General features: G+C 39.7%; 7 protein-coding genes and 1 non-coding gene across 8 annotated transcripts; 6 read left to right on the forward strand and 2 right to left on the reverse strand.

Annotated features, from left to right (window-relative positions):
- Positions 1 to 1914: 1914 nt before the first annotated feature.
- Positions 1915 to 3093, forward strand: LOC101313914 (F-box/LRR-repeat protein 20-like). The gene has a single exon (XM_004305082.1). The coding sequence runs from the start codon at positions 1915 to 1917 to the stop codon at positions 3091 to 3093; it is 1179 nt and encodes a 392-aa protein (XP_004305130.1).
- A 6452-nt stretch (positions 3094 to 9545) lies between these two features.
- On the forward strand, positions 9546 to 12447 carry LOC101310429. The gene is made up of 5 exons (XM_004302590.1): positions 9546 to 9938; positions 10035 to 10140; positions 10462 to 10579; positions 10822 to 11766; positions 11863 to 12447. The coding sequence occupies exons 1-5, from the start codon at positions 9776 to 9778 to the stop codon at positions 12121 to 12123; spliced, it is 1593 nt and encodes a 530-aa protein (XP_004302638.1). The 5' UTR covers positions 9546 to 9775; the 3' UTR covers positions 12124 to 12447.
- Positions 12448 to 13832: 1385 nt separating this feature from the next.
- LOC101315063 (probable LRR receptor-like serine/threonine-protein kinase At1g56140-like) lies at positions 13833 to 16884 on the forward strand. The gene is made up of 7 exons (XM_004302606.1): positions 13833 to 14036; positions 14234 to 14362; positions 14959 to 15071; positions 15406 to 15616; positions 15831 to 16065; positions 16223 to 16373; positions 16462 to 16884. Exons 2-7 carry the CDS (start codon positions 14287 to 14289, stop codon positions 16822 to 16824), a joined length of 1149 nt encoding a protein of 382 aa, XP_004302654.1. The 5' UTR covers positions 13833 to 14036; positions 14234 to 14286; the 3' UTR covers positions 16825 to 16884.
- Positions 16885 to 17047: 163 nt separating this feature from the next.
- LOC101314202 (clathrin light chain 3-like) lies at positions 17048 to 17900 on the reverse strand. The gene is made up of 2 exons (XM_004305083.1): positions 17800 to 17900; positions 17048 to 17724 (listed from the first exon to the last, which is right to left on the reverse strand). The coding sequence occupies exons 1-2, from the start codon at positions 17898 to 17900 to the stop codon at positions 17640 to 17642; spliced, it is 186 nt and encodes a 61-aa protein (XP_004305131.1). The 3' UTR covers positions 17048 to 17639.
- Positions 17901 to 18993: 1093 nt separating this feature from the next.
- LOC101298037 lies at positions 18994 to 19872 on the reverse strand. Its single transcript, XR_184879.1, has 2 exons — positions 19290 to 19872; positions 18994 to 19190 (listed from the first exon to the last, which is right to left on the reverse strand). It is a non-coding gene; the product is annotated as an uncharacterized LOC101298037 (transcript).
- A 1036-nt stretch (positions 19873 to 20908) lies between these two features.
- Positions 20909 to 21400, forward strand: LOC101314489. Its single transcript, XM_004305084.1, has one exon. It carries the CDS (start codon positions 20909 to 20911, stop codon positions 21398 to 21400), a length of 492 nt encoding a protein of 163 aa, XP_004305132.1.
- A 565-nt stretch (positions 21401 to 21965) lies between these two features.
- LOC101315074 (putative ribonuclease H protein At1g65750-like) lies at positions 21966 to 23549 on the forward strand. Its single transcript, XM_004305085.1, has one exon. The coding sequence runs from the start codon at positions 21966 to 21968 to the stop codon at positions 23547 to 23549; it is 1584 nt and encodes a 527-aa protein (XP_004305133.1).
- A 45-nt stretch (positions 23550 to 23594) lies between these two features.
- LOC101315365 lies at positions 23595 to 24413 on the forward strand. The gene has a single exon (XM_004305086.1). The coding sequence runs from the start codon at positions 23595 to 23597 to the stop codon at positions 24411 to 24413; it is 819 nt and encodes a 272-aa protein (XP_004305134.1).
- The last annotated feature ends 182 nt before the right edge of the window (positions 24414 to 24595 follow it).

Genomic DNA, 24595 nt, shown 5'->3' on the forward strand with positions numbered 1-24595 from the left:
TCTTCTGCAAAAACCATCTCTTTACCTTGAACCAAATAATAGCCCAATATGTACCGAGATAATTATAGCTTCTGGTCAAACAATTTATCGATCATGCATTTGGCACCTGATTAAACCTCTATACTGCAACATTGTCAATCTTCATAATGAACCACACTCAAAATTTTGTGCTGATAAGGTGGAAACCTCCATAGTCCATACTGCAATATTGTCAAGCTTCATAATGATCAATCGACAACACTTCCAAAGTCATGTGACTGGAGGTGCCGGAGACAAAGCCGACAGCCGAGGAAAGAAGAAATTGATGTTGCAGAAGAGATGAAGAAATATGGGATTCAGGTAATAATATGTTCTGCATATTTCATCTGATTGGAACATGGAAACTCTTCTGCCTGGTCAGGTAGACCCTACAGTCCGTCTAGGCGTTGCCGACTAGTCGTTTTTATTGTTTTTAAATGGTAGACCCTACAGTCCGTCTAGGCTTACCACGGCCCAGACCGCCACCTAGCCCGTTAAGAGCCCAATTGCTTATTATTATTTTATATATATATTAAATTAAACATTATATTATTTTCTGTCGTACTGTTTTACTGTTTAAAGTACTGTTAAGGCAACTGTTCAAATGGAACAGTTTTGGGCTTGGGTCTGTATCTTTGGGCCTCGGTCTTTTGGTCTGTATCTTTGGGCTTCGGTCTGTATATCTCTCTCGATCTTTCTCGCCGCTTTGCATATCTTTTTTGCTTGGTTTGTCAAGACTTGATCTCTCTCTCTCTCTCATCACTCTGGCTCTCTCTCTCTCTGTACGTCTCTCTCTCGTACTACGTACTCTACTCCTACTCTCTACTCTCGTCCTACTACTACTACTACTCTCTCTCTCTCTCTCTCTCTCTCTCTCTCTCTCTCTCTCTCTCTCTCTCTCTCTCTCTCTATCGAATCATTCCGGCTCTCTCTCTCTCGAATCTCAAGAAAGTTTCTTGATCCAAATCCGGCCAAAATCTCAAAGTCGTCTTCATTGCTCCGTTCTAGGTCTTAAATTTACAACCCAAGCAAGACATCGAGTACTTTTGAGGTAATTTTTTTCCTTTGATATTCGTCAATCGTCGTCTTATTTTTTTGGTCTGATCCTTCTATCTTCGTCTATGCGACTTTGGTTCTAACTTAGCATGTCACAGTCATAACCAGCTGGGAAAAGGGCAAATCAGTCGAGAATTCAAAGTATAAGGGTATACCAGTTTAAAAAAAAGTGAGGGACAAAACTGATTTTAGGTGTAAACTACAGGGTGTCACAAGTATTTACTCCATTCAAGAATGTATTCTTTTAGTGTCCTGGTGTGTTTTAACATTTGGGATTTGGTTGTGTTGATGATTGTTTATTTGGTTATGAATCTCTCGAAATACATGTGAGAATTATCTGTTATGTTTAGAATTCAAGAAAAAAAAAGACCGCAACAGGGCGCGGCCGGGCACTGTCTAGTATATTATATTTTTTGTATAAAGTCTTGGGCTATTCAACTTTGCAAAGAGTAATCGACCACAAACGCACTCAAAGAAGCTAATTTAGCTTCCTCCTCCACTTCTCCAACTCCAAATTAGGTATGATTCTACATTTCTCCTCCATAGGTATTTCAAGTTTCGTTCACTTTCTCTTAAATCTTACGTGTTTTTCTTGCAATTAATCATCACTTTTGGTGGTTACAGCCTGCAATTGAGCTATTGGAATTCAAGTATTGAAATTGATCGTTAATTACTTATCTTGGTTGGGTTCCATTTTGTTGGTTTCTTAATTTAGTTCATCATGTATTTTCAGAGTTGATTTTACTTGTTCTTGATAGTGTGGTTTTGGGCAGCGGAGAGTTTCTTGTTCTTTGTTATCTTTGGTGATTTTGGGCAGTGAAGGGTGAAGCAGGTACCACCATGAGTAAGATAGGACATGACGAACTCGGCCAAATCCTGGACCGGATCACCGACCCAGCTGATAGAAAATCAACCTCTCAGGTCTGCAAGGGGTGGTGGCTCATAGAGGCTCAGAGCCGAACATCACTCCGAGTTAATGACCCCCATCATCTTCCTCGATTACTTGCTAGGTACCCAAACTTAACCACATTCGAAACCCCAAGGGGAATGAGCAATGCCGACCTCGCATTGGTGGCCCAATCGTGCCCCAAATTGGAGGCCTTCATACTCGATGATATATCAATTAGTGTGGAAATTGGGAGACAAGGCATGCGGGCACTGGGATATACTTACCCGTATAGAGTTGGAGATGAAGATGCATTAGGGATCTCTAATGACGAAGCTCATGAGATATTAAGGGTCGTTAATGAAGTTGGGGACCAAGGTTTGTGCGCTTTGGCAGACGGGTGTCCCAAATTGTCCAAGATTGTGCTCAGAAGGACGGGGGCTGGACTGCTTGGAATAATGACCATGATTACTTCGGCGGCACATAACTTGACTCATTTGGATTTGGAGGGCTGTTCTTTGGTTACTGACCAAGTCCTTGAAGCAATTGGGTCCTCTAGTTGTCCCATTCGCATTTTGAGTTTGAGATTTTGCTCCGAAATTACTGATGCCGGATTGAGGTTTTTGGCAAATGGGTCTTGCTCAAAAACCATGGAGCAATTGAACCTTTCCAGCTGCCGTGAAATCACTGATGATGGGGTTTTGCTTTTGTGCAACATGTGTGTCTTGGAGGAGCTGGATTTGAGGTATTGTAACCAGCTAACTGATATTGGAGGTCAGGCAATCTCCACAATTCGAACCCTCAAGAAATTGAACTTGGACTGTCTATTCAACCTTACAGAAGAAACCTTTGTAGCTGTTGCTGAGAATTGCATAAACTTGGAGGTGCTTAATCTTCAACAATGTCATGTCACTGCAGCAAGTATAGATGCATTTTTGGGTCACAAATGCTTGCGATGCCTTAATCTTTTTTGTTGTATTTCTCATGATATAAAAGGATCTACTTTAGAAAGCCTAGCGCTGGGATGCCCTTCACTGGAGTCGATTGTGGTGCATAGAACTTGGAGACAGAGGCTGGTGCAGGACATGCAAGAGAATACTGTTAGCAGATTCCTCAAATTCTGGTTTAATTGAAAGGTTTTCTTTGAGATCTTCTGTTTCATGGGGCTAGGATGTTCTTCATTAAAGTCTACTGTGATGGATGAACGGTGGGGAGAAGATTTGGTAAAGGAAATGCAAGAGATTCCTGCACTTAATTGAAAGGTGAAGGTTAGAGCTTAGCACGGTGCATAGCTGAGGTGTTTGACCCATAAGCATTTTATGTGTGTTGTTGTTTTCAAAGAACTAGAGATGCTTCTGAACTATTTGGTTTGTTGTGAATGTTTTGACCTTTCAGTTTATATATGAAACCATTTCTTCTACTGAATCCATTCTCTGCTTTTTCAAGTGTCAATTTATCCTCTTCTGAGTTCATTGTCATTAGCCAATTACTTTCACCAGATGACCTCTTATTGTTTGTTTAGATTCCAAAGTGAATTCCCAGTTTGCAATTTTGACCTCAAATTAGTGTACACACGTTTCATTACTGCTTTTGTAGTTCTTCTCATCAAGGGTTTTCAAATTTGATCCTCTTTCTAAATTTTCTGTGGCTTTAATACAGTTACTTAACAAAAGGTCACACGCTGGCACACCTAGACTCTTTCTCAAAGCAAATTAAGCATTTCAGTATACCAAGGCTCATTAGGATGAATATGATGAGCTAATGAAAACACAATAATACTGCTTATTAGATCGCTGGTGTTTCTGTTGACTCTTGAAGGACATGTCTATAGTTGCAAGTACTGCAAAACCCATCTTGCTCTTGCTGATGACATTCTCTCCATGGTCTGGAATTCTCTTCCTTTATGCCTTTTTTCAGTATCGTTTTTCGTTTATGTTGTTTAGATGTGTGCATAGTATTTCATGTGCTCTATGTGTTGCATTTTATGTGGATCTTGTAACTGTGTGACAATGTTTGGATGAGGGATTAGATGGTTGGCATGAGAACTTGGCTTTTGTGGGTGTGTGTTCTTTTTATGCTTATGTAAAGAAACAAACTGAGTTTAGTGTTGATTTGCATAGGACATTGAGGAGGTTTTGTTTTGGGTTAATGTTATCATATTCAATGTGCCATAGCATTGGTTCAGGTTGCTGTGCTGAAATCTTGGTTGTTTCTGGGTTCATTTTGTCTGCATTGTAGGAGTTGTTTTCCAAACGGCCTACATATGCCTATCACAATCAACTTTGGCTTCTTGTGAAATTGTTTCATCAATTGCTCGAGTTAAAGAACTTCAATCAGTAGAACCATTACTATGAGATTGAAACAATCATGCTATTACAGAATTGGGAATAGTGCATTATCTATACAGATCAGCTAAAATTTGGTCCAAGAATTCTCTTGTTCACATTTTCACATTTCTTAGTTTGGTTGTTGAATTCTTGTCAGATCTGGTGTCTATGGTCTCTGAAATAGTAAAACTAGATCAGCATGCTTGGTTTAGAAAGCCTCAGTTTACTTCTCAATAGTTTGAAGCATTCTCGATATTTTCGAAACTGAAGAGATTCTATCTTTGCTTCTCAACTGTTGATTTTCCCACTTGATGTGTCTTAAACTCTGTTTAATCGTAAGTACTCTAAGTAATTCGAGAAGTATATACATCTGCAGTTGCAGATGTTGTGACTATGCACCCCATCAGAGAGGCACAGGTCTTATCTCTTGGATGTCCACATATTTTATTTTCATGTTACATATTTCTAATTGTTGCTGATAGTCATTGTTCTATGCTCTCTTAACTGGTCTGAGTGTTCTATGCTTGATATGAGCAATGACAGAAACATTCTAACACTACGAATTTCTTTTGTTTCCCAGTCTTTTCTCTGCAGGCATGGAAAGGCTTATCTTTTTGATAATGTGCAAGTGTTAGATCAAAGCTGAGTGGGCGCTTATATCTACTTCTTGTTCTTAGATTAACTCATGGATTGTGAATTTAGACTTTTGTTACATACATTAAAATTCTTGCCATTTTATATCCATAGATCACTTCTGAGCCACCAAACTAATAGAATGACTTCTAGCTCCTATGCGAGAATGTTGCTACATAAGCCCCGGACACACTACTTTCATCTACCTTGCGATGTTCAGTGCCTGGAGAGGAACCACATGTGTCCCCTCTGATACTCAATGCCACCGGAGATTAAACCCTGCTACTAAACTGAAATGTATCATCTTTTATTGTGTACCAAAAACAAAAATGTAACATCTTTTATTTACTATGCTTCCACCAGCTATGTCCTATGTATGTGGGATTCTCCACTCTATTTTGATTTGTTCGTAACAGATTTGAGTACTTGCTAGTTGCTACGCGATTCCGGCACTAAAAAAAATTGGGTTTACTTAATTGGTAGTGCTTCGCTAATTAATATCTCCGTCCACCGACTTCGCCGCCCAATCACCACAACGTCCTCCACCCCGCCCCTAACACCCTCACCCTCAGTTTAGATTGTTAGGCAGGGGTGGTGCTTGGGCGGCAGAAATTGATGGAAGTTTATTGGTAACCGGAGATATATTTTTGTGAGCAATTCATGACTCCGTTCACAAATTTGGCAATTCATGACTTGGTTGACAAATTTAGCATTCTGTTTAGCAATCTTTAGATTTAACAATCTTTTAAGTGTATTGTTGGAGCTCATATTTATTCTAAAAATTGACAAATTTCATGAAAATTTTGAATTAACAATACTACAAGTCTACAACCAAAGGCAAAGCCAGATTCATTACAGATTAGTACATATTAAGTTGACATATATATAGCTTCCCACAGCGATAAAAAATAAATAAATAAATGATGTAATTATTTCTATAGCAGCTAGCTGATTGGGGTATGTAGTTGAGAAGACATGACATGCAAGAAAGATGCATATAGCTCCCAACAGAATCAACAGTAAAAGATGATACAAATAGCAAACAAAGGACAATTATATCTTACAGGATGTGTATGCGATACAACCTGCTTTTCAACCCTAAACAATAACCCACAGCCCCTGCAAGGCACTTGCCACATGCTCCTATTAGTGTATGTATGGCATACACATTTGTAGAGCAGATAACCCTCAAACAAAAACTTTGTTGAAATTTAACAAGCAAATCCAATCAATCCAAATCGAAGCAATTCAACTCACGTTGAGGGGTCTCGGCCGCCGGCATCGGGTATCGGCACAAGGGACATCGATGATTAACGCTCAGCCAGCGGGCAATGCAATCTTCATGATAACAGTGTGAGCAAGGCATGCGAGTAAGCATCACTTCTTGTTCCTCCAATGCAAAATCCTTCTGACATATACCACACATTGGTGTTTGTTCAATAATGTCAGCATCAAGTCTCATTTTCTCCAAACCCTCGATTGCGGATTCAGCTGCAGGAGTGACACTCGAGTCCTCCTCATCATCACCATCACTATCGTCCAACCAGAAAAAAGTGATGTCACGTATGGTCACGAGAATAGGCACCTCGTAGGTCTCAGCGGCGTAAATCACCGGGAACAACTTGTCAAACATCTCTTCCTGTAGATCTTCAGAGACATCTTCGTCTGCAAGATCGATCTTCATCACTTCTCTATACTTTGACTCGTTACTTGTTTGCTTGACGTCGGAGAAAGGGAAGTACATTTTTAACAGATGTTTTGGGCCGGTTACTAAATAGACTGGATCGGACGACGTTTGCTGGATAATGCATGGCTGGCAAAAGTCGACTACAACGACTAGTAGTTCTTCTTCCCTCCTCATGCCGACCGGCGACGGCACTGGAATTTCGGTTGTCTGAGACACAGAGATTTCTGAGTAAGTCTCCACCACAGGCATGCTTGGTCTTTGACCTAATCAACCGAGAGAGATCGAATAGATGAGAGGGGAGGGAGGCAATAATGACTTTCCAAAGATTGAGTAGTTCTGACTGCTACGAGCTCGATCTCTAGCTATAGAGCCTAATTTATATACAAGCTAGCTCAGGAACATAATCCTAATTCATATAGGGAAAGACTGCGTTGGTTTACGTTTCATACTTTCTTCTTCTTGATCCAGTAAACTAAATCCTAGTAGGACTAACATTGAACTTTCTTAATCCATGAATACATTATGATCGGAAATTTTATTGATCGTACGTGCATGTTTGCTACTTTATTCCTGATTTGATCATGTACGCAATCTTGGAATTCCTACTGAAAATTGGACATCTCAATCTTGTTATCGAGTTATATATCATGATATGATTATCATCCTACCTGTAATTTTTGTTGTTATTATTTTCTGCACAGCCAGAAGTTTGCTTCATGTGCTGTGGACCTTTGTGTTCTATACATCCTTGACTTCCTATATCTCTTATATATTCTCTTGGTCTAGTGATTACTTAATTATTCCTTGCAAAATTCCATTCCCTAACGGTGACAGGAACTGGGTCCTAAAGCATGGGAAGCATGCATGGGACTAGCTCGAAAACTCGGGCATGACATATGACCTACTGCTGAGATAATAGGAAAAACTTTCATCCAAACTTGCGTCCCGAAACTCTATTGTATTTTCATTGTTGGTTAATGTAAATTTATAATTTAACCGGTCATATTTTAAGTCGGCTTATAATATTTGATTATGAAAAAAAAATAAATAAAAAAAAAAAAATACGTTTACTCCTACAATCACCAAACAATCAAAACAGTAAAAATTTACAGTCTCATTACCAACTACCAATTTGTTAGTTCAATCTTATAGATATCAAACAGTCTCTAGTGCCTACGTAATCTTTGAACTAATTCATAGAATTCTGATGCTTCCTATAATGGTAACCTCTGCAAGTCGGGCCTCATGCATTTGAACCAATGGGCCATCACCCTTGAGTTAATTTCCAATCAAAACCAGAACTGGTGTCCACACAGCAGTGACCCAAAATTTGAACTACACGTCTTCCAAGAAGGAGAGGCCCCGCCAATGGCAGAGCCCTGACTCCTCCGCCACTTTTAGTTGTTTCCGACCAAAAAAGCAGAGCCCTCCGATGAGTATGAGGAGTAGGTAATCTCGAGGAATGGCCTCCACGTCCAAAATCGATCTGAAGCATCTTTTAAAGGACAAACTTTGAATTAAAATTCCTCTCCAAACGACAAGTCAACCAGTCAAAGGGAGCGCCACGCCTCCCCGGCATGTGCCGCTACATATCCCCTTGTTTTGAATCTCATTCCCGAAATCGGGCCCGTAATATCTCTGAATTACGACATTGCCATTAGAAAAGAAAACTGAAAACGAATCAATCAACCTCGTCATTAGCTTCGAATTTGTTCAACTTCTTCGTGTTCTTCTTCATGCAAGGTGGCGTTGGATGTGAGTTTTGAGAATTGAAAATGTTATCTATGAGGTTTCGGAGATTGCAAGTCATCAGGTAAGTTTCAATCTTTTATTGTATTGTCAATGAGTATGATTAACGAAAATGTGGGAAGGATCATAGGATGCATGTTTATAAAGAAAAAAAATTCCACTTGTTTATTATCAAACTAGTAACGCGTATCTATTGATCGATTAGATTTCTTTTTTCTAATCTCTGATTTTTATTTTTTTAAAGCCAAAGTCTTTCAATTTTTGTATTTGAAAGTGAGGATGTATTTAATAATCAAATTTCATATTTGGTGATGTGACTATTAGATCATTCATATTATAAATATCGATTGATGATGAATTATTTAATATATATATATATATATATATGACAAACAATGTGTGAAAACCTAACAAAAACATGTTATCTTAAGTTTAACAACTACTTTAAAAAAAAAAGTTTAACAACTATAATTTTTAAAATTTTGCTATTTTCACTTATATTATCTGACTTAAAATTCTAAATTGGCGATACAATAACATTTTGTTAAGCAACATAACTTGGTCTATATCTAAATAGAGAATGAACTAATAGATCCGCATAACATTCTAATGGTTAAGATCTTTTATTCATGAATATGAGTATTTAGCAAGACACTCTCATATTGTAACACTTCAATATATTGATAAAGAAATGTGAAGTTTTGTACTTCTCATCATCTTCCTAATAAAAGATCCTCACATGCGACTTGAAGTTGATATTTATGGATTATCATCACAACGCAACAATATACAAGGATTAGCACATTAAATCATGAAGAAGATGTAAGATCTAATGTTAATAGATATAACGACACTCGTACGTATTGAATAAGACCTTCATTTTGTTTTTCTTAACTCTACACCAAATTTTCACTAATTTACAACACAAAAAGTTCAACTCTCATAATCTCATACTTCTCATGAATCCAACCTAGCACAAAAACCTTTCACATGCATACCATGAAGTCCCTGTCTTATAAGTCCATATACTTCCATCACAAAGCCAACCATTGCTTACAATCTTCCCCCACAAATGATTAACAAAAGGCCACGTCCAGAACACAACGAATACCCCCAATGGCATTCTCGTGATTATCCTCCCATCTCCACCCTTCTTCTTCAAAATTTCCATATCAAACAATTCAAAGCAATCAAACAATTCAAAGCCTCTGCTCCAATTTCATCAACTCGTTTTATTTCAAACACTCGAATGCTCCCAAAACAGAGACTCTGTTCTTTGGTCCGCCATTTTTGTCACACCAATATCACTAATACTACAAAAACCAGCACCTGACAAATCACAACCAGAAAAAGCTTCTATCTTCTTATACCCTTTTCTTCTAGCTCTGTGTTGATTGCCTGCTTGGACTGAACTGAAAAATGGAGAGAAGCTTCGGGAAGGTGGTGAATGCCAACGACAGAGACGAAGAGCTGGCTCTGTTTCTCGAGATGCGGCGCCGCGACAAGGATAAGGAGAAAAATGGGGGCTTTCTTCTTCTTCCGAGCAAGACCGCCGGCGACGAGCTCGATGCTGCTCCGATCGGTACGACGGCGTTTTTGGGTTGTTGAAAGATTTGGTCTTTAGTTAGTTATTTCAGTTGGGTTTGGTTTTGAATTTTGATGGTGGTTTTTGTTGCAGAGTATGATAAGGCGATGTACAAGATTAATGGGTCGGCGGCGCCGGAGCGGAGGAGTAGAGTTGATGAGTTTTTGAACTCAGAGAATGAGAAATCGGAGTACGATTGGTGAGTCATTTCATATATAAAGTTTGAGTGTTAGATTTTTTTGAGTTGTGATGAGCTGATTGAGTGGTCGGATTAGGAGGCATTGTGTACAGGGTTGCCAAATTTGGATTTAGGATTAATGGATTGGGTGTTGTTTTGTGGTAGAGATCTGAACTTTAGACATGTTAGAAGTAATTGGTTTCTTAGGATCATTTCATTGGTTGAAATTTCATATGGTAAGGTTTTTGTTTTGAATTATTTGGTTTTTGCTATGAAGTCTATAATGCAATGTCTTGTTATGGGTTGTATTGGACTTATGATGAACTTTTGTATGTTATCCAGGCTAATTACTCCACCTGCTACCCCGCTATTTCCGTCCTTGGAGATGGAACCACAAAAAAGTTCGGTTAGTCAGATTGAGGAACCTAATAGGCGTGATTCTGCTCCTCCAAAATCTAGGGTAAGAAATCTAGCTAACATATGATGCACGTTATTAGAGACATGGTCAATTTGCGATATGATGTGCAGCATTCCTACATTTGATTCAACTGAGTTGCAGTATTGTTATTCTATCATGCATTTACTTGAATATTTGTCCAACGTATACATTGAAGTACTTGAATCTTGCCTCGCTTTTTGTTGTTTATTTTGGGAGTTTGGTTTTACTTATCAAGTCATGATTTGGAAAATGGTGGTGTGCAGCTAGCAAACAAACAGTTTGAAACTGCTTCAGACGGCAAAATAGCATCTAAGCAGTCAACATTGCCATCACGACCAAATTCTTCCAGTACTAGTAACAGGAGGCCCTCACCATCAAGAGGGCCAACAGCTGCTCCTCATAGATCTTCAACACCTACTGGACGGACCACATTTCCTTCATCAACCAAGCCATCAAGATCCTCTACACCCAATTCACGAACCACCTTACCATCCGCTAAGCCAGTGGCTCCTCCAGTGAGGTCTTCAACTCCCTCTAGACCCACTGCACGTTCTTCTACACCAACTGGCAGACCTTCTGTCCCAGCTACTAAGACAACATCAAGGTCGGCAACACCAACTCGCCTACCAAGTTCATCAAGTACACCTGCACTGTCTGCTCCACCAGGCCGTTCTTCTTCAGTATCAAAGTCAGCTCCCCCTAGTTCAAAAAATCCTGTACCATCACGTGGAAGTTCTCCAACAGTGAAATCTAGGTCCTCGAAATCCTCAGATATGCCTGCTTTCTCACTTGATGCTCCACCAAATTTGAGAACCACTTTGCCACAAAGGCCTACTTCAGCATCTAGGGCTCGTCCTGGGGCACCAAGTGTTAGATCATCTTCTGTTGGACCTGTTTCTAATGGAAAACCTAGACAGCAATCATGTTCACCTTCTAGAGGAAGGGCTGCACATGGCACTGCCAGTACTAATGGGTATGCTCGTCAAGTCACAAGTAAATCATCTTCCAATGACAGTGATGATGTAAACCCTGTACTAATGGGGACCCAAAGTGTTGAAAGAGTAGTGAACCAGAGGAAGCTGGCACCACCAAAGCAATATGACCGTTCTACTCAGAAGAATCCTGATGGGAAGTCTATGTCCTCTGATAGCTTAGGCTTTGGAAGAACTCTTTCAAAGAAATCATTCGATATGGCTATGAGGCACATGGTATGCATCACTTTCCTTATTCAAAAGCACATTTTTCACTCAGCTTGTTTCTGTAGAAGCAGTATATATTCTAACTTTGGAAATTTGCTTCTGCAGGATATAAGGCGAAGCGTGCAAGATAACTTACAGCCTGTTCTGACAAAAGTTCCAGCTTCCTCTGTTTACAGTGTCCGAACAAGACCAACAAAAAGCAAGACTACCAATGCTACAGATTCTCCTCTTGCCACATGCAGCAATGCTAGCTCCGAACCAAGTGTCAACAATGTTTCTGCATATTTTGAAGCGTGTGAAATTGAAGACGTTGATCATGGAAGTGAGAAAGGAAACTCCTCTCCTGCATTCCAGGAAGGCAGGTGACCATTGGTCCTGGATCTTTGGTTTGCATCTGTTGTCATTATCTCACCATTGTTATTTTACGAAGTTGCCTACTCTGCATGTTATTTAAGCTCAGCTCATCCTTGAGAGGTGCTGATGGTAGAAGGCCAGCTAAACTACTGTAAATTTTAAAGAATTAAGTCCGAGTGCATGTCTTTTCTAGACCTGTCACTATTAGTGGATCAAGAATCAGGTACATTCAATTAGTGAGCCATAATTTGGGTCATCTTTTATGCTCTTGTTAGCAGGGATTGTTTGTACTAGATTTTTATTATTGGAAATTGAAGGGCTCCTTCAGCTTTTTACATTTGCTTTGCTGCTCATATTATGTATTTTTTACTTATGGCTGGATAACTTCTACATTTGGTTATGCATTTTGATATTAAAATACCAATAGTACGATTAGATGAAAGAACTTGATTCTTGTTCCCTTTCACCATTAACTTGTTTCTGTTGGTCTTGCCAATTCTAGTTCAAGAAATGGAGAGAAATCTCCATAAAAAAAAATAATAATAATACAGGAAAAATAGCCAGGCAATTTGAGGATGAAGTCCGATGAACCGATGAAGATCTGTTTCTTTTTTCTTTATTTTAAAAGACAGACTTCCTCTTTTTTCTTTTTCTTTTTTATCCAGAAAAAAGTCACCCTCTTTCAACAACCTACTTTTGAATGGAGCACAACAGACAAGACAAACAGAGCAGAACTTAATCTGGAAAAAGACAAAAAAAAAAAAAGAAAGAAGGAAAAATGGTGGATAAAGTAAGGAATTGGCATAGAAGCAAAGGAAATAAATCAAAGAATATTTTCCCCCAAAAGGGTTCTTCATCTTGTGGCTTCAATCAATCATCAATGCTTCATAATTCAAACTTCAACTTTATGTTTTTGCTAGAAGTTCAGGCCTAACTAAAATCTAGTCTTAGAAAGAAGCAGGATTATCTTTGTTGCGTATCCTTTGAAAATGTTTCAACAACACAACAATTTGATGCATTCAACAATTGCAACAAGTGGCAGTCAATCATTGATTCACCATCAAGGTCTGAGTATAGTTGTGATTAGGTAGGGTATGATCTTCTATTCTTCTGTCAAAAAAGAAAGAAGAGAAATTGTTTGACTCGTTCATTTCCACATAATCAAACTTATTCTCATAAACTTAAACTAAAGATTGATGCCTTGATTTAGGGGACATTATATTTTTAATAGAGTATGAACTGTTTGAGTTGTTTGAAACTTCAATCATCGTCTGTGATTCACTTCCCTACCAGAAAAGACATAAGCTTTCAGTGGAGATGTGGAGCAAATGAATAAACGTTTGACTAGAAACATGAGCACTCTCATAAGTCCCTCTCTAACCCACCAAACACAATTCAATGTTTTAGCTCTTCTTTTCTTAAGGGGAGTATAATCCACATTTTTTAAATTGTAATCCGTATTTTATGTTTTTTTATTTGACTTAAATTTGAGTTAAATTTTGTCTTCTAACGAGAATAATGATTAAAATAAAAAAATGAGAGTGGATTATAATTTAGGAAGTGTTAATTTCACTTCATTTTCTTAATTCGAACTGTGAAACACAGGAAAGTAAAATAGCAATGTCACTATCAATATCAATAGCCGTCCATGCTCTTCCATTTGTTTCTGTTTATACTTTATACCACAATTTTGAGTCTTGACCCTTTCCCACTATCTCATTCTCTTAACATTCCTACACTAACCCAATTCTTATTTCTTATACATATTCACACCTAATCATGGATTGTAATCTTTCCCAATTAGCCTTTCTCAGTTCCCATGCCTCTGAACTATTTGAGTTTCAGTTTTTGCTCATAGAAAGACAAGCCCAGATCATCATAGAGCACCTATTTGTCTTTTTGCTGTTGAAGAAATCCAAGTTCAGGTCAGCTTGCCAATTACAAGTAGTCTCATTTTTTATTTGAATCACTTTATTTCAGTTGCAATTTGTTAACTTACTTAGCTTGTATCATCAAGTTCCCTGCTTTTGCTTATTTCAAATTTCACTTCCTAGATCTGAGTTATCGTGTCTATGTACTTCTGTTAAGTGGGTTACTGGATTTCAAGTTTGCTATGGTTCAGGGTACAAGAAGACATTTGGTTAAGGGAGTAGAGAATTGGAATTTTATGTTGCAATGGTTTATAGTTGCTTTGGTCTGCTCAATTGTTGCAAAGAAGACACGAATTTGGAACCTTCCAGCCAAGCCCAAGGTAAGAGACTGAGTTTGACTTGGTCATATTAGTCTTTCATATTTACTGAGGTGAACTTTAATACTGTAAATCAGTAAACTATGCATCTTGAGCTTCCTTGTTTAAGTTCTGTGCAGAACTTTGGTATACTGAACTTAAAAATCAAACCAATTTTGGTAAAGGGAACGCGAAAGGGTTTTGATACATTTTCAGTTTGCATATTTAGACATTTGGCACCTTTTAGTAACTAATTTGACGGTTATAAAGCTTTTGAAGTTTTTCATTGCTAACTCTCATATCTATAAGTACGTTGTAATACTTCTTAGTAGATTTAGGATCCGTCTACATGTAATATGCAAATCTTGGATGTGTATGTCCAAGTTTCACTTTTGTTTCAGCAGGAATTGAAACTCTTTGACTATCTCAGCTGTTGAACTGTATAATTGAAGGGAATAAGCAAGCTTAGTTTTTGGTGTGTGGGTTTGCTAAGCTAGGTTACGTTGTCTGTTTCATATGCATGTTTACATCTTTGTTTATGGTTGCTTGCTGGTTTTGAACATGACAAATTGATCTAACCAGAGTTTATGTCTATCTGTATGGAATGCATGGTACTTTAGGGATTCCCACCAACAATGTAAGGCTCTTTTCTTATAATTCATTGAGGTCAGCGACGAGGAATTTTCACCCTTCAAACAAAATAGGTGGAGGAGGCTATGGAGTTGTCTATAAGGTAAGATCTACTTGTTAAAAATGCATAATTCCTACTGCAATTCCCTATTTTCTGGAGAGGAAACTTTCAAACACATACATAGAGATTAAGAAAAATTCCTGTAAGTGGCTCAATAGGAAGCTATAACAATTCACCTCATGGACTTCAAAATCTCTTTATTGCATCCAGGACGCAAACATTATGTCAGTGTATGAATCACACATTCCCGATTTACATGCTATAATCCTAGATTTGAAGGTCCTAGATTGACTTCTTGATTTAGTTACTGAAATTGAGATGAGAGAGTTGCAGACTTCTTTTCAAAGTTCTTATACTGCTGTACTATGTGTTGCAGGGAGTTTTAAGAGATGACACACAAGTTGCGATCAAGTGTCTTTCTTCAGACTCGAGACAAGGAGTAAATGAATTTTTGACAGAGATCAACACGATATCAAGAATACGACACCCCAACCTTGTTGAGCTTATTGGCTGTTGCGTGGAGGACAATCACCGAATATTGGTATATGAATATCTGGAAAACAACAGTCTTGCAAGTTCTTTGCTTGGTAATTACTATAATATTAAAGTTGTATGTTGGCTTAAGATTTCATATGGCAGGAATTGACCGAATTGATGACTTTCAATTCTGCTTTGTTCTGCTCTTTTTCTAGCTGCACTACATCTTATCCTATTCAATATGACATTTCTCTAAAAGACTAATTCATGATATGATTTTCCTTTGCAAGTAATAGTGCTAAAATTGAACAACTATATTGACAGGTTTAAGAAGTCATGTTTCACTAGATTGGCCCCAGAGAGTAGTGATTTGCTTGGGTACAGCTACTGGTCTTGCATTTCTTCATGACGAAGCTGAACCACATATTGTGCACAGAGACATCAAGGCTAGCAATATACTTCTTGGTGCAAACTATTGTCCTAAAATTGGAGATTTTGGGCTGGCAAAACTTTTTCCTGATAATGTCACTCATCTTAGTACTAGAGTGGCAGGAACTGTGTAAGCTTGAATTCTACTCGTCACATTTCATTCAACTCTGTCTTAAGTTATTTAGTAGGTGAAAGATTTGTTTCTAAATGCTGTTGCATTGGGGTTTCCTCAATAATTCAAGTCATTATTTCATGTAGTAACTTTATCTCATGATCTATGCCTGCAGTGGATATCTAGCCCCGGAATATGCACTTTTTGGACAGCTTACAAAGAAAGCAGATGTGTACAGCTTTGGGGTTCTTTTGCTTGAAGTAATTAGTGGCAGAAGTAGTAGTAAGGCAGCCTTTGGTGACCAAATGCTGCTTTTGCTGGAATGGGTAAAGACTCCAATCAAATAAACTGTTGATGCAACGCTTGCAGGAGTTATTATTCTAAGACCTGACAATTGTAAAAATGCTTCTGCAGACATGGAAACTGAGAGAAGAAGAAAGGCTTTTAGAAATTGTTGATCCAGAATTGACTGCATATCCAGAGGCTGAGGTTTTGCGCTTCATCAAGGTTGCGCTCTTTTGTACTCAAGAAGCCTCGCAACAAAGGCCGGGAATGAAGCAAGTAGTGGAAATGCTTTCCAAAGAGGTAGAGCTAAATGAGAAGCTACTAGTTGAACCAAGGCCAAGACGGTATGCACCTCAACGTGTAGGTGGTGCCAATTGGGACGGAGAATCCTCTTCTCAGTCAGATAAACAAAGGAAATCATCGGCAAATCCTGATGTAACTTCCACACCCTCGTATATAAATGAACCTCAGACACAAATGTTTCCCAGATGATTATTCTTTGGCTGTCCTTAGTAACATGTTGGAAGCTTGATTGCAAAACTCTGCAGGTTCTTGACATCTAGGAAGCGAGTCAAATATTATAGTATGCAGCTATGTAACTGCTTGATTTATTACAAGTAAAATAAAATGATAATATTCTTTTACAATTGGAAAGTCGTATTGATCGAACTATTCTAATCTTAACCAAAGCAATGAGAAACAAATATTCTCTCATCCTCTGACTGGCCTCCGACTTATTCTAACCCCCATCTTCCCTCTCTAAATATCTGCATTTTCATTTCAAGGCCATGTTTTCTTACCATTAAATAGATTCTTATTTGAATGCTCGATGGGACATCGTCCTTGAACAAACATGGTTCTGGAACTATCTATATTTGACGTCTTTTCTGTATAATGTGTAGAAATTCAATCTAAAGTCCCCAACTAGTACATATCATACTCCAAATTCCATCCAAGCAAGAGAGCCATTTGGACAGACTCAAACAGACACTGCATATAACATGCTCGTATATGTGGACTTGACCCCAAAAAATGATGAAAATCTAGGATCGTACCAATCCAAGCCACTGATATATGCTGGAAGTTATAACAATGACTTGTGGTTTTGGAGATCTCCGATCACTAAAGAGTGTGCAAATACATTGTATTGGCTTGAAACAAATGTTCTCTTATCAGATAGTTTGGTAGTCGATTATTAGGGCTATCAAAACATTACTTATTTGTATGGTTTCTCTATGTGTTGTTCATTTAGACACAGTAGAGGACACAGTTGAGGACTGATTTGAAGAGAAAATCAAGTAAATATATCAACAAATGCACCAAACCTCGATTATCTCCTTCAGCCTCTCCTTCTCCTTCTTCTCCTTCTTTCCCAACTCAATCGCGCTCCTCCTGCACATCATGACAATATCACACGTAAGCAAATCGGATTAAGAAGATATTTGAACTGATCAGTTTTCTACTTACCTCCGCCACTCTCTCAGAGCAAGCCCCTCCTCATCAAAGCCGTTTCCTCCGCCGGGTGAATAGATCGACGGCGGAGATTGGGTCTCCGGAGACGATGACATGGTTTTCTTTTCTCTTTCGCTCGGACACTGGTTTTTCGCTCCGAAACGGCTTTGTGTGAGTCGGTTCGAATCTTTTAAAAAAGCCGCCGTCACGAGGGGAATATTGATATTCTATTACCAGGTCCATAGTAACTTTGAGTTTCTATTGGCTGGAATGAGCTGCCCCACAGAGATATGTTTTGGCTAGCGAATGGGAGAGTTACACGTTTCTGGGATAGATTCTCTAAAATCTTCGCTCTTGTTCGTTTCCTTTGATTGAGACGCTATAAAAAACCTTCTCTGAGCTCTGTCTCAGCTCTCTACTGTTCATAGTAGTACCCTGAGCTCTGTCTCAGCTTCCTGGCTTTTATCTCACCTTCCAACTACCCAACCTTACTTACCTTCTAAGGATAATTTACTCCAAATATCGTCTCATCTGTCTTTGTGTGAGATTTCAATGCTTCATAACCAATCCCTGCTATTCCCCTGAAACTCCTTAATTCTAAAAGGCGGATTAAGTACTTCTCTTGTACCTGTGTGGCTGCAGAATCCTCCTCTCCTGTTTTCATTTGTTTTGTCTTGCTCAAGCTTTTATTAGCTTTTCTATCCACTTATCTACCACATTCAATGAGGAAACCAACCCAAATAGACTACAAAGTCCCATTAAAGGATCCTCACCGATTCCACATCATTGAAGCTTTGTTACTTATCCTGCTTCTAATTCTATCTCAAACAATCTGTGTACTCTATACTGGTTTTTCTGGAATGGAAGATTCACAAAAATCTTCTGACAGCCTTGTGGTGCAGATGAGGAGGAAGTTATCTTTATATGATTTGGACAGAAAGGTTAGATTGAATGCTGTCTTCTTTGCTGATAAGATCCCCAACAAGGTTACTATTTGTAATACCATGAAGTCTGTTCTAGGAAGGTTTGGCAATACAGGAGTAACTGCTAGTAACGAGAGGGATCCAAATGATAAGATGTTCATAGTTACCGCAGAAGATGCAGATTCAGCAAAGGATATCCTTGATGGATCACCATGGTCAATTATGAGATATTCTGTCCACTTCCAAGAATGGCCAGAAACTCTTGCTATAGAGGAACTACAAAGTAGCCAGATAGCTTTCTGGGTGCAAGTTAGGGGTGTTCCACCCTATATGTTCGAAGAGGAAAATGTCAGGGAGATGGCTGAAAAGTTTGGAGAGTACATGGGGATGGACGACCCCATTGAAAGAGAAGAAGGCACATACAGTTTTCTCCGGGTTAGAATCCTTCTTGATGCTCGTGATCCTCTTCCCACAGGCTATGAGCTACCAAGAGATGATGGAACCAAGAAGTGGGTTAGTTTTGCTTTCGAGAAATTTTCTGATTTTTTTTATGTATGTGGGAAGACTAGGACACTGATTTACCTAAATCTCCATGCCCTCATGGAGCTGATCCGGAGAGTGAAAATGAGTATGGTGATTGGTTGAGAGCATTACCACCTCGGAAGCAAATCAGGAATGAACATTCTCAGGTGAAGACTGCAAGTGGCCGGAATAGAAGGAGATTTCCCGGCCAAACAATCCGGCCAATAGAAAGCAATGATAACAGCCATAATTCAAAGCCCCAAGGAGCCTCCTCAAGTCACATCAGAGAGTCTCAACCCCAAGGAAAGCATGCAGTCCCTGTCAGACTACAACTTTCTAACACAAGAGCCAATGTCTCTGCTGTCAACCATGGTGATAGCAACTACACAAGGGAGCTCTCAACGGAACAATTAAGGTACCCCACTACCCCAGCTGTTTCAAACCATAATAATATTTTCATGTCCTCCCCCCCACCTGGATTTGATCCTATCCTAAACAATATCTCAAGTACCTTTTTCCTTGAACAAACTCAGAACGTGACAAATGGGGGTAATGTTGGCTATCCATGGTTTGTTAATCAAGGAATGAGTCCCAGTAATGTCAACCCAGCTGCACTTGCCACCCTTTTTTCAAGATCTTTTCCCCAAATAGTCTCCATACCCCACACCACCATATGCTACCTTTTCCAATGCTTCACCACCCATAATCACAAACACAAATATTCATAACCCTATCCCCATACCCATTCAAGCCCAGGCGAAGAGGCCCCTTCAGTCTGATACTGCCCATATTCCCTCTAGAAGGAAGATAAGGAAATTCACCAAATATCGCACCTCTGGAACCGAGACCCTTGTGTCGAATACTGAGGCTGTGACTGATGGATGTTCAACGAGTGAAAGCGTTGAAGGTGGTGGTGGCTCGCCTACAGCCACAAGGTCTCCATGATACAACTCAGTTGGAATTGTCATGGACTGGGGCAATCCATGACAAAACAGGCTCTTGAGGAGCTGATAGGAAAACATCGCCCATCCATTGTCTTTCTTTCGGAAACTCGAATGAAGGACAAGATATTAAAAGTCTAAGATTGAAGTGTAAGTTCTCCCATGGAATTACAGTGAAGCCAGTCAATACCGCTGGTGGGCTGGCACTATGGTGGGATAACAATGTTATAGTTCAAATACTCTCTAAATCCAAATTTCTGATTGATACAGTGGTCAAGTTCAAGTCTGACGATTCTTTAGTTCGGTTTTCTTGGTTCTATGGACCACCCGACAAGATTCGGCCTGGATTTTGGAATAGGTGTGCTAACTTGGCTGGTTCTATGGATCTCCCATGGTTGTGTGCTGGTGATTTTAATGAATTCTTATGGCCTCATGAAAAGGAGGGTGGTAACCCTTGGAATCCAGGTAAAAGGCGTTTTCTACGCGAGTTTATGGAGGCTAATGATTTGATCGAGCTTCAATCAAAGGGTCAAAAGCTTACTTGGTGTAACAACTGGCCAGAAGGAGGTCTAATTAAGATCAAGCTGGATAGAGGGGTGGTAAACACAAGGTGGTTGGAGAGGTGGCCAGATTCTAGTGTCTTCAATCATCCTCGGTTGGGGTCTGATCACTGTGCTCTTATCTTTGACTCTAATCCACCAATGGTTCGGGGGGCCTAAATTATTTAAATTTGAACCAATGTGGCTTGATGATCCGGAGTGTAGGGGTATTGTGGAGGCCTCTTGGACCGACAACTCTCCAACTATTGGAGCTGCCCAATGGGTCACAAGAAGTCAAAGATGTGGTGTGGAGTTATCCAAGTGGAGCAAGAAGAAGTTCTCTAACAATCATATGGCTATTAATAGAAGAATAGAGGAACTTCAAGTCATACAGGAGTCTACAACAGTAGAAGCTCGTAACATAGAGTCCCTTTTAATTGGAGAAATTGGTGCTTTTTGGAACAAGGAGGAGAAATACTGGACACAACGTGCAAGAGTCAACTGGCTAAAAGCTGGGGACTCAAATACAAAATTTTTTCATTTGACAACCATCCAAAGAAGGCAACGGAACAAAATCCTCAAGCTTAAATCTACCAATGATGTATGGCTGGATCGGGAGGGTACTATTCGATCAGAAGTGGAGAATTATTTCAAGAATATTTTCAAGAGTTCTGGTGAGAGACTGGGATGAGGCTTTACAGGCAGTTTCTCATGTGGTTAGCCTGGAGATGAATTGCTCTCTAACTAAAGATTTCTCTGTTGAAGAGATTAAAGATGCTGCTTTCCAAATGGGGGGTGACAAAGCTGCAGGCCCTGATGGCTTTCATGGGATATTTTTTTAGAAATTTTGGAGCATCATTAACGAGACTATGAGGGCGACTGCAAAGGAATTTCATGATACTGCAAATATCATTTCAGATTTGAACAAGACAAACATTGTTCTCATTCCAAAGGTCCCTTGCCCAGAGAAGGTTGATCAATTCCGCCCGATTAGTCTTTGCAATTACTCATACAAGGTTCTTTCCAAAATGCTTGCAAACCGTTTGAAAGAGTTTTTGCCAAGTATTATTTCTCCTCATCAGTGTGCTTTTGTTCCGGGTCGCCAGATTCAAGATAATATTTTGGTAGCACATGAGGCTTTTCATTATTTGAAGCTGAGAAAAACGGGAGGCATTCAAGAACTGGCACTAAAATTAGATATGAGCAAGGCATATGATAGGGTGGAGTGAGACTTTCTTGAAGAGGTTCTTACCTGTATGGGTTTCTCCAATGGTTTTGTTCTTTTGATTACGGCTTGTGTTAAGTCTGTGTCCTTTGCTGTTACCCTAAATGGAAAGGTAGGGGAGTATTTCAAGCCTTCAAGAGGTTTGAGACAAGGGGACCCGATCTCTCCCTACTTGTTCTTATTTGTTTCAGATGTCTTCTCCTCTCTTATCAGAAGAGCTTGTGAAGCCAGAACTCTTCAGGGTATCAAGCTTAGTGAGTATGGTCCGACTTTGTCGCACCTATTTTTTGCTGATGACTCTCTTTTCTTCCTATCGGCCACATCTGCTAATTGCTATGAGATTATGCGTATTATTGAAGTGTATTGTGTTGCCTCAGGTCAGCTTGTCAACCACAATAAGTCAACTCTCTATTGTACGCCTAACATGTCTGATGCTTGTGTTCATGTACTCTGTGAAATTCTGGGAATACCTGCCACTATCAATCCTGGGCGATACCTTGGTCTCCCTACCATTTGGGGCAGATCTAAAAAAGCTTCCCTCTCTTTTATCAAATCAAAGTTGGCTGATAAGATCCAAAACTGGAAACTTTGCACTTTATCTATGGCAGGGAGGGAAACCCTAATCAAAGCGGTGGCTCAAGCTGTTCCTACTTTCCCCATGCATTGTTTCAAGTTTCCGATCACTTTGTGCAATGAACTAGATGCTATGATGGCTAATTTTTGGTGGGGCCAGCATAAAGATGAGCATAAAATTCATTGGAAAAGTTGGGATTTCCTTGGTCAGCCTAAAGACCGTGGTGGCATGGGTTTTAGAAATATGAAGGAGTTTAACATCTCCCTCCTAGCAAAGCAGGTTTGGAGACTACATTCTGAGCCTACCTCTTTATGTGCTCGAATTCTAAAAGGAATCTACTATCCTAGTACCGATATCCTAAATGCCGGAAAGGGATCTCGTGCATCGTGGGCGTGGAGCAGTCTTTTGGATGGTAAAGATCTAATTGTTGATGGGGCTAGATGGCAGGTTGGGAATGGGGAGCTCATTAACATTTGGGCTGACAAGTGGATTCCTACCTCCACCAATGGGTTCTTGTGCCCTATGCTTCCTGTGAATTGCTCTAGTCCCCACATGGTGAAGGATCTGACTGATTGGGGTGCTAGATGTTGGAAGCTGGAAATGATAAATGATCTAATTTCAAAGGATGATCAATCAGACATTGAGTTGATAGTCTTGGGTGACCAATCTATGTTAGATAGAATTATTTGGCCTGAGACAAAGAGTGGCCAGTACTCTGTAAAGTCAGGTTATCACTTTCTACATTCCCAAGACTGCAAGCCTACTACGCAACATGCTCATTCATCTCACAGGTTGAATCATATTGTGTGGAAGACGGTTTGGTCTACTCAAACTACTCCTAAGATTACTAATTTCCTATGGAGAATCTTGGCTAATGCTCTTCCATCTTACCTAAATCTTCACAAAAGGAAAATAATCCCTTCCCCCTTGTGCCCTGTGTGTGATATGTTTCCGGAGTCTATTGAGCATATCTTTCTTCAGTGCCCGGGTGCAGTGTGTGCTTGGTTTGCTTCTGATTTGTATTACAAGATCAACTTGTAAACAATCAGTACCTTTGATTTGTGGTTTGAAAACATTATTCTCATGATGAAAGACTACAAAACAATCAAAGAGGAGTTTCTCACCAAAGTTGCTTTTCTTCTGTGGGAGATTTGGAAAGCTAGGAATGCTTTTGTCTATGAAGCTGCTACAATTGACCCAAGCTTAATCGCCAGGAAAGCTAATTTGGCTGCAGCTGAATTCATCACCTGCAAAAACCACAAGGTCATTTCAAATTCAATGCCGGTATCTCATTTGCACTCTCGGCAGTCTCAGAGTAATCACCCAAACCATGGTAGGACTTCTATCTCCCTTTCCCCCACTGTGAGTAATGTGACAGAAATTTGGAGCCCCCCTCCTCCTGGTCATTTTAAAATAAATTGTGATGCAGCATGGATAGAGAGTTCAAAGCTTACCGGTATCAGTGCTTTAGCGCGTGATTGTCATGGTACTCTCTTTGATGGAGCTACCTTGTTGTGTCGAGCGGGATCAGTGTTAGAGGCGGAAGCAGCGGCTGCGGTGGTGGCTATTGAGGTGGCCAAACGTCTCCCTCCCTCTCCGATCATCCTCGAGTCAGATTCAAAAGCCTTAGTGGACCAGATAAACAATTCAAAGTTTCCATGTAATTGGAAAATTGCTCCTGTTGTGACTATGATTCAGAATTCAATTACCTCGAACCCGCGTCTAGCTTGGTTTTGGATTTCAAGAAAAGCGAACTCTGCAGCCGATTTGGTTGCCTCGCTAGTAGTGAGGAAGAAGTGCCCGGAGGTCTGGATTGATCGCCCGCCTTCTTCCCTTGTGTTTGTTCTTTCTCGTGATGGTTTGCCGTGCCCTCCGCCTTCTATCTTGGATATTGGAAGCCCATGACTCAGCCGAGGTCCTGGTTGCTCTATTTTCCTCGGCGTCGGAGATCCTTTCCTTTGCTGTGTCGTCCTTTTCCTTTTCTCCCAGTTTCGTTGTTTTTTCTCTTTTTTTCTTCAGGTGTCCTTGTCTGGCCGTTTCAGTTGGCTTTGACTAGGTTTGTTATTTGCTTGGGCTTTGGTCTTGGC

Source organism: Fragaria vesca, linkage group LG6 (genome assembly GCF_000184155.1).
Source record: "Fragaria vesca subsp. vesca linkage group LG6, FraVesHawaii_1.0, whole genome shotgun sequence".
In the NCBI taxonomy this organism is placed as follows: Eukaryota; Viridiplantae; Streptophyta; class Magnoliopsida; order Rosales; family Rosaceae; genus Fragaria; species Fragaria vesca.

Coding starts and splice junctions, on each gene's coding strand:
- LOC101315063 (XM_004302606.1), top strand. CDS start 14,287: ATGGTTTATAGTTGCTTTGGTCTGCTCAATTGTTGCAAAGAAGACACG. Junction 15,072..15,405: donor GCTATGGAGTTGTCTATAAG/GTAAGATCTACT, acceptor TATGTGTTGCAG/GGAGTTTTAAGAGATGACAC. Junction 15,617..15,830: donor TCTTGCAAGTTCTTTGCTTG/GTAATTACTATA, acceptor CTATATTGACAG/GTTTAAGAAGTCATGTTTCA.
- LOC101313914 (XM_004305082.1), top strand. CDS start 1,915: ATGAGTAAGATAGGACATGACGAACTCGGCCAAATCCTGGACCGGATC.
- LOC101314489 (XM_004305084.1), top strand. CDS start 20,909: ATGTGGCTTGATGATCCGGAGTGTAGGGGTATTGTGGAGGCCTCTTGG.
- LOC101315365 (XM_004305086.1), top strand. CDS start 23,595: ATGAAAGACTACAAAACAATCAAAGAGGAGTTTCTCACCAAAGTTGCT.
- LOC101310429 (XM_004302590.1), top strand. CDS start 9,776: ATGGAGAGAAGCTTCGGGAAGGTGGTGAATGCCAACGACAGAGACGAA. Junction 10,141..10,461: donor GAGAAATCGGAGTACGATTG/GTGAGTCATTTC, acceptor TATGTTATCCAG/GCTAATTACTCCACCTGCTA. Junction 10,580..10,821: donor CTGCTCCTCCAAAATCTAGG/GTAAGAAATCTA, acceptor GGTGGTGTGCAG/CTAGCAAACAAACAGTTTGA.
- LOC101315074 (XM_004305085.1), top strand. CDS start 21,966: ATGGGTTTCTCCAATGGTTTTGTTCTTTTGATTACGGCTTGTGTTAAG.
- LOC101314202 (XM_004305083.1), bottom strand. CDS start 17,900: ATGTCATCGTCTCCGGAGACCCAATCTCCGCCGTCGATCTATTCACCC. Junction 17,725..17,799: donor GCTCTGAGAGAGTGGCGGAG/GTAAGTAGAAAA, acceptor CATGATGTGCAG/GAGGAGCGCGATTGAGTTGG.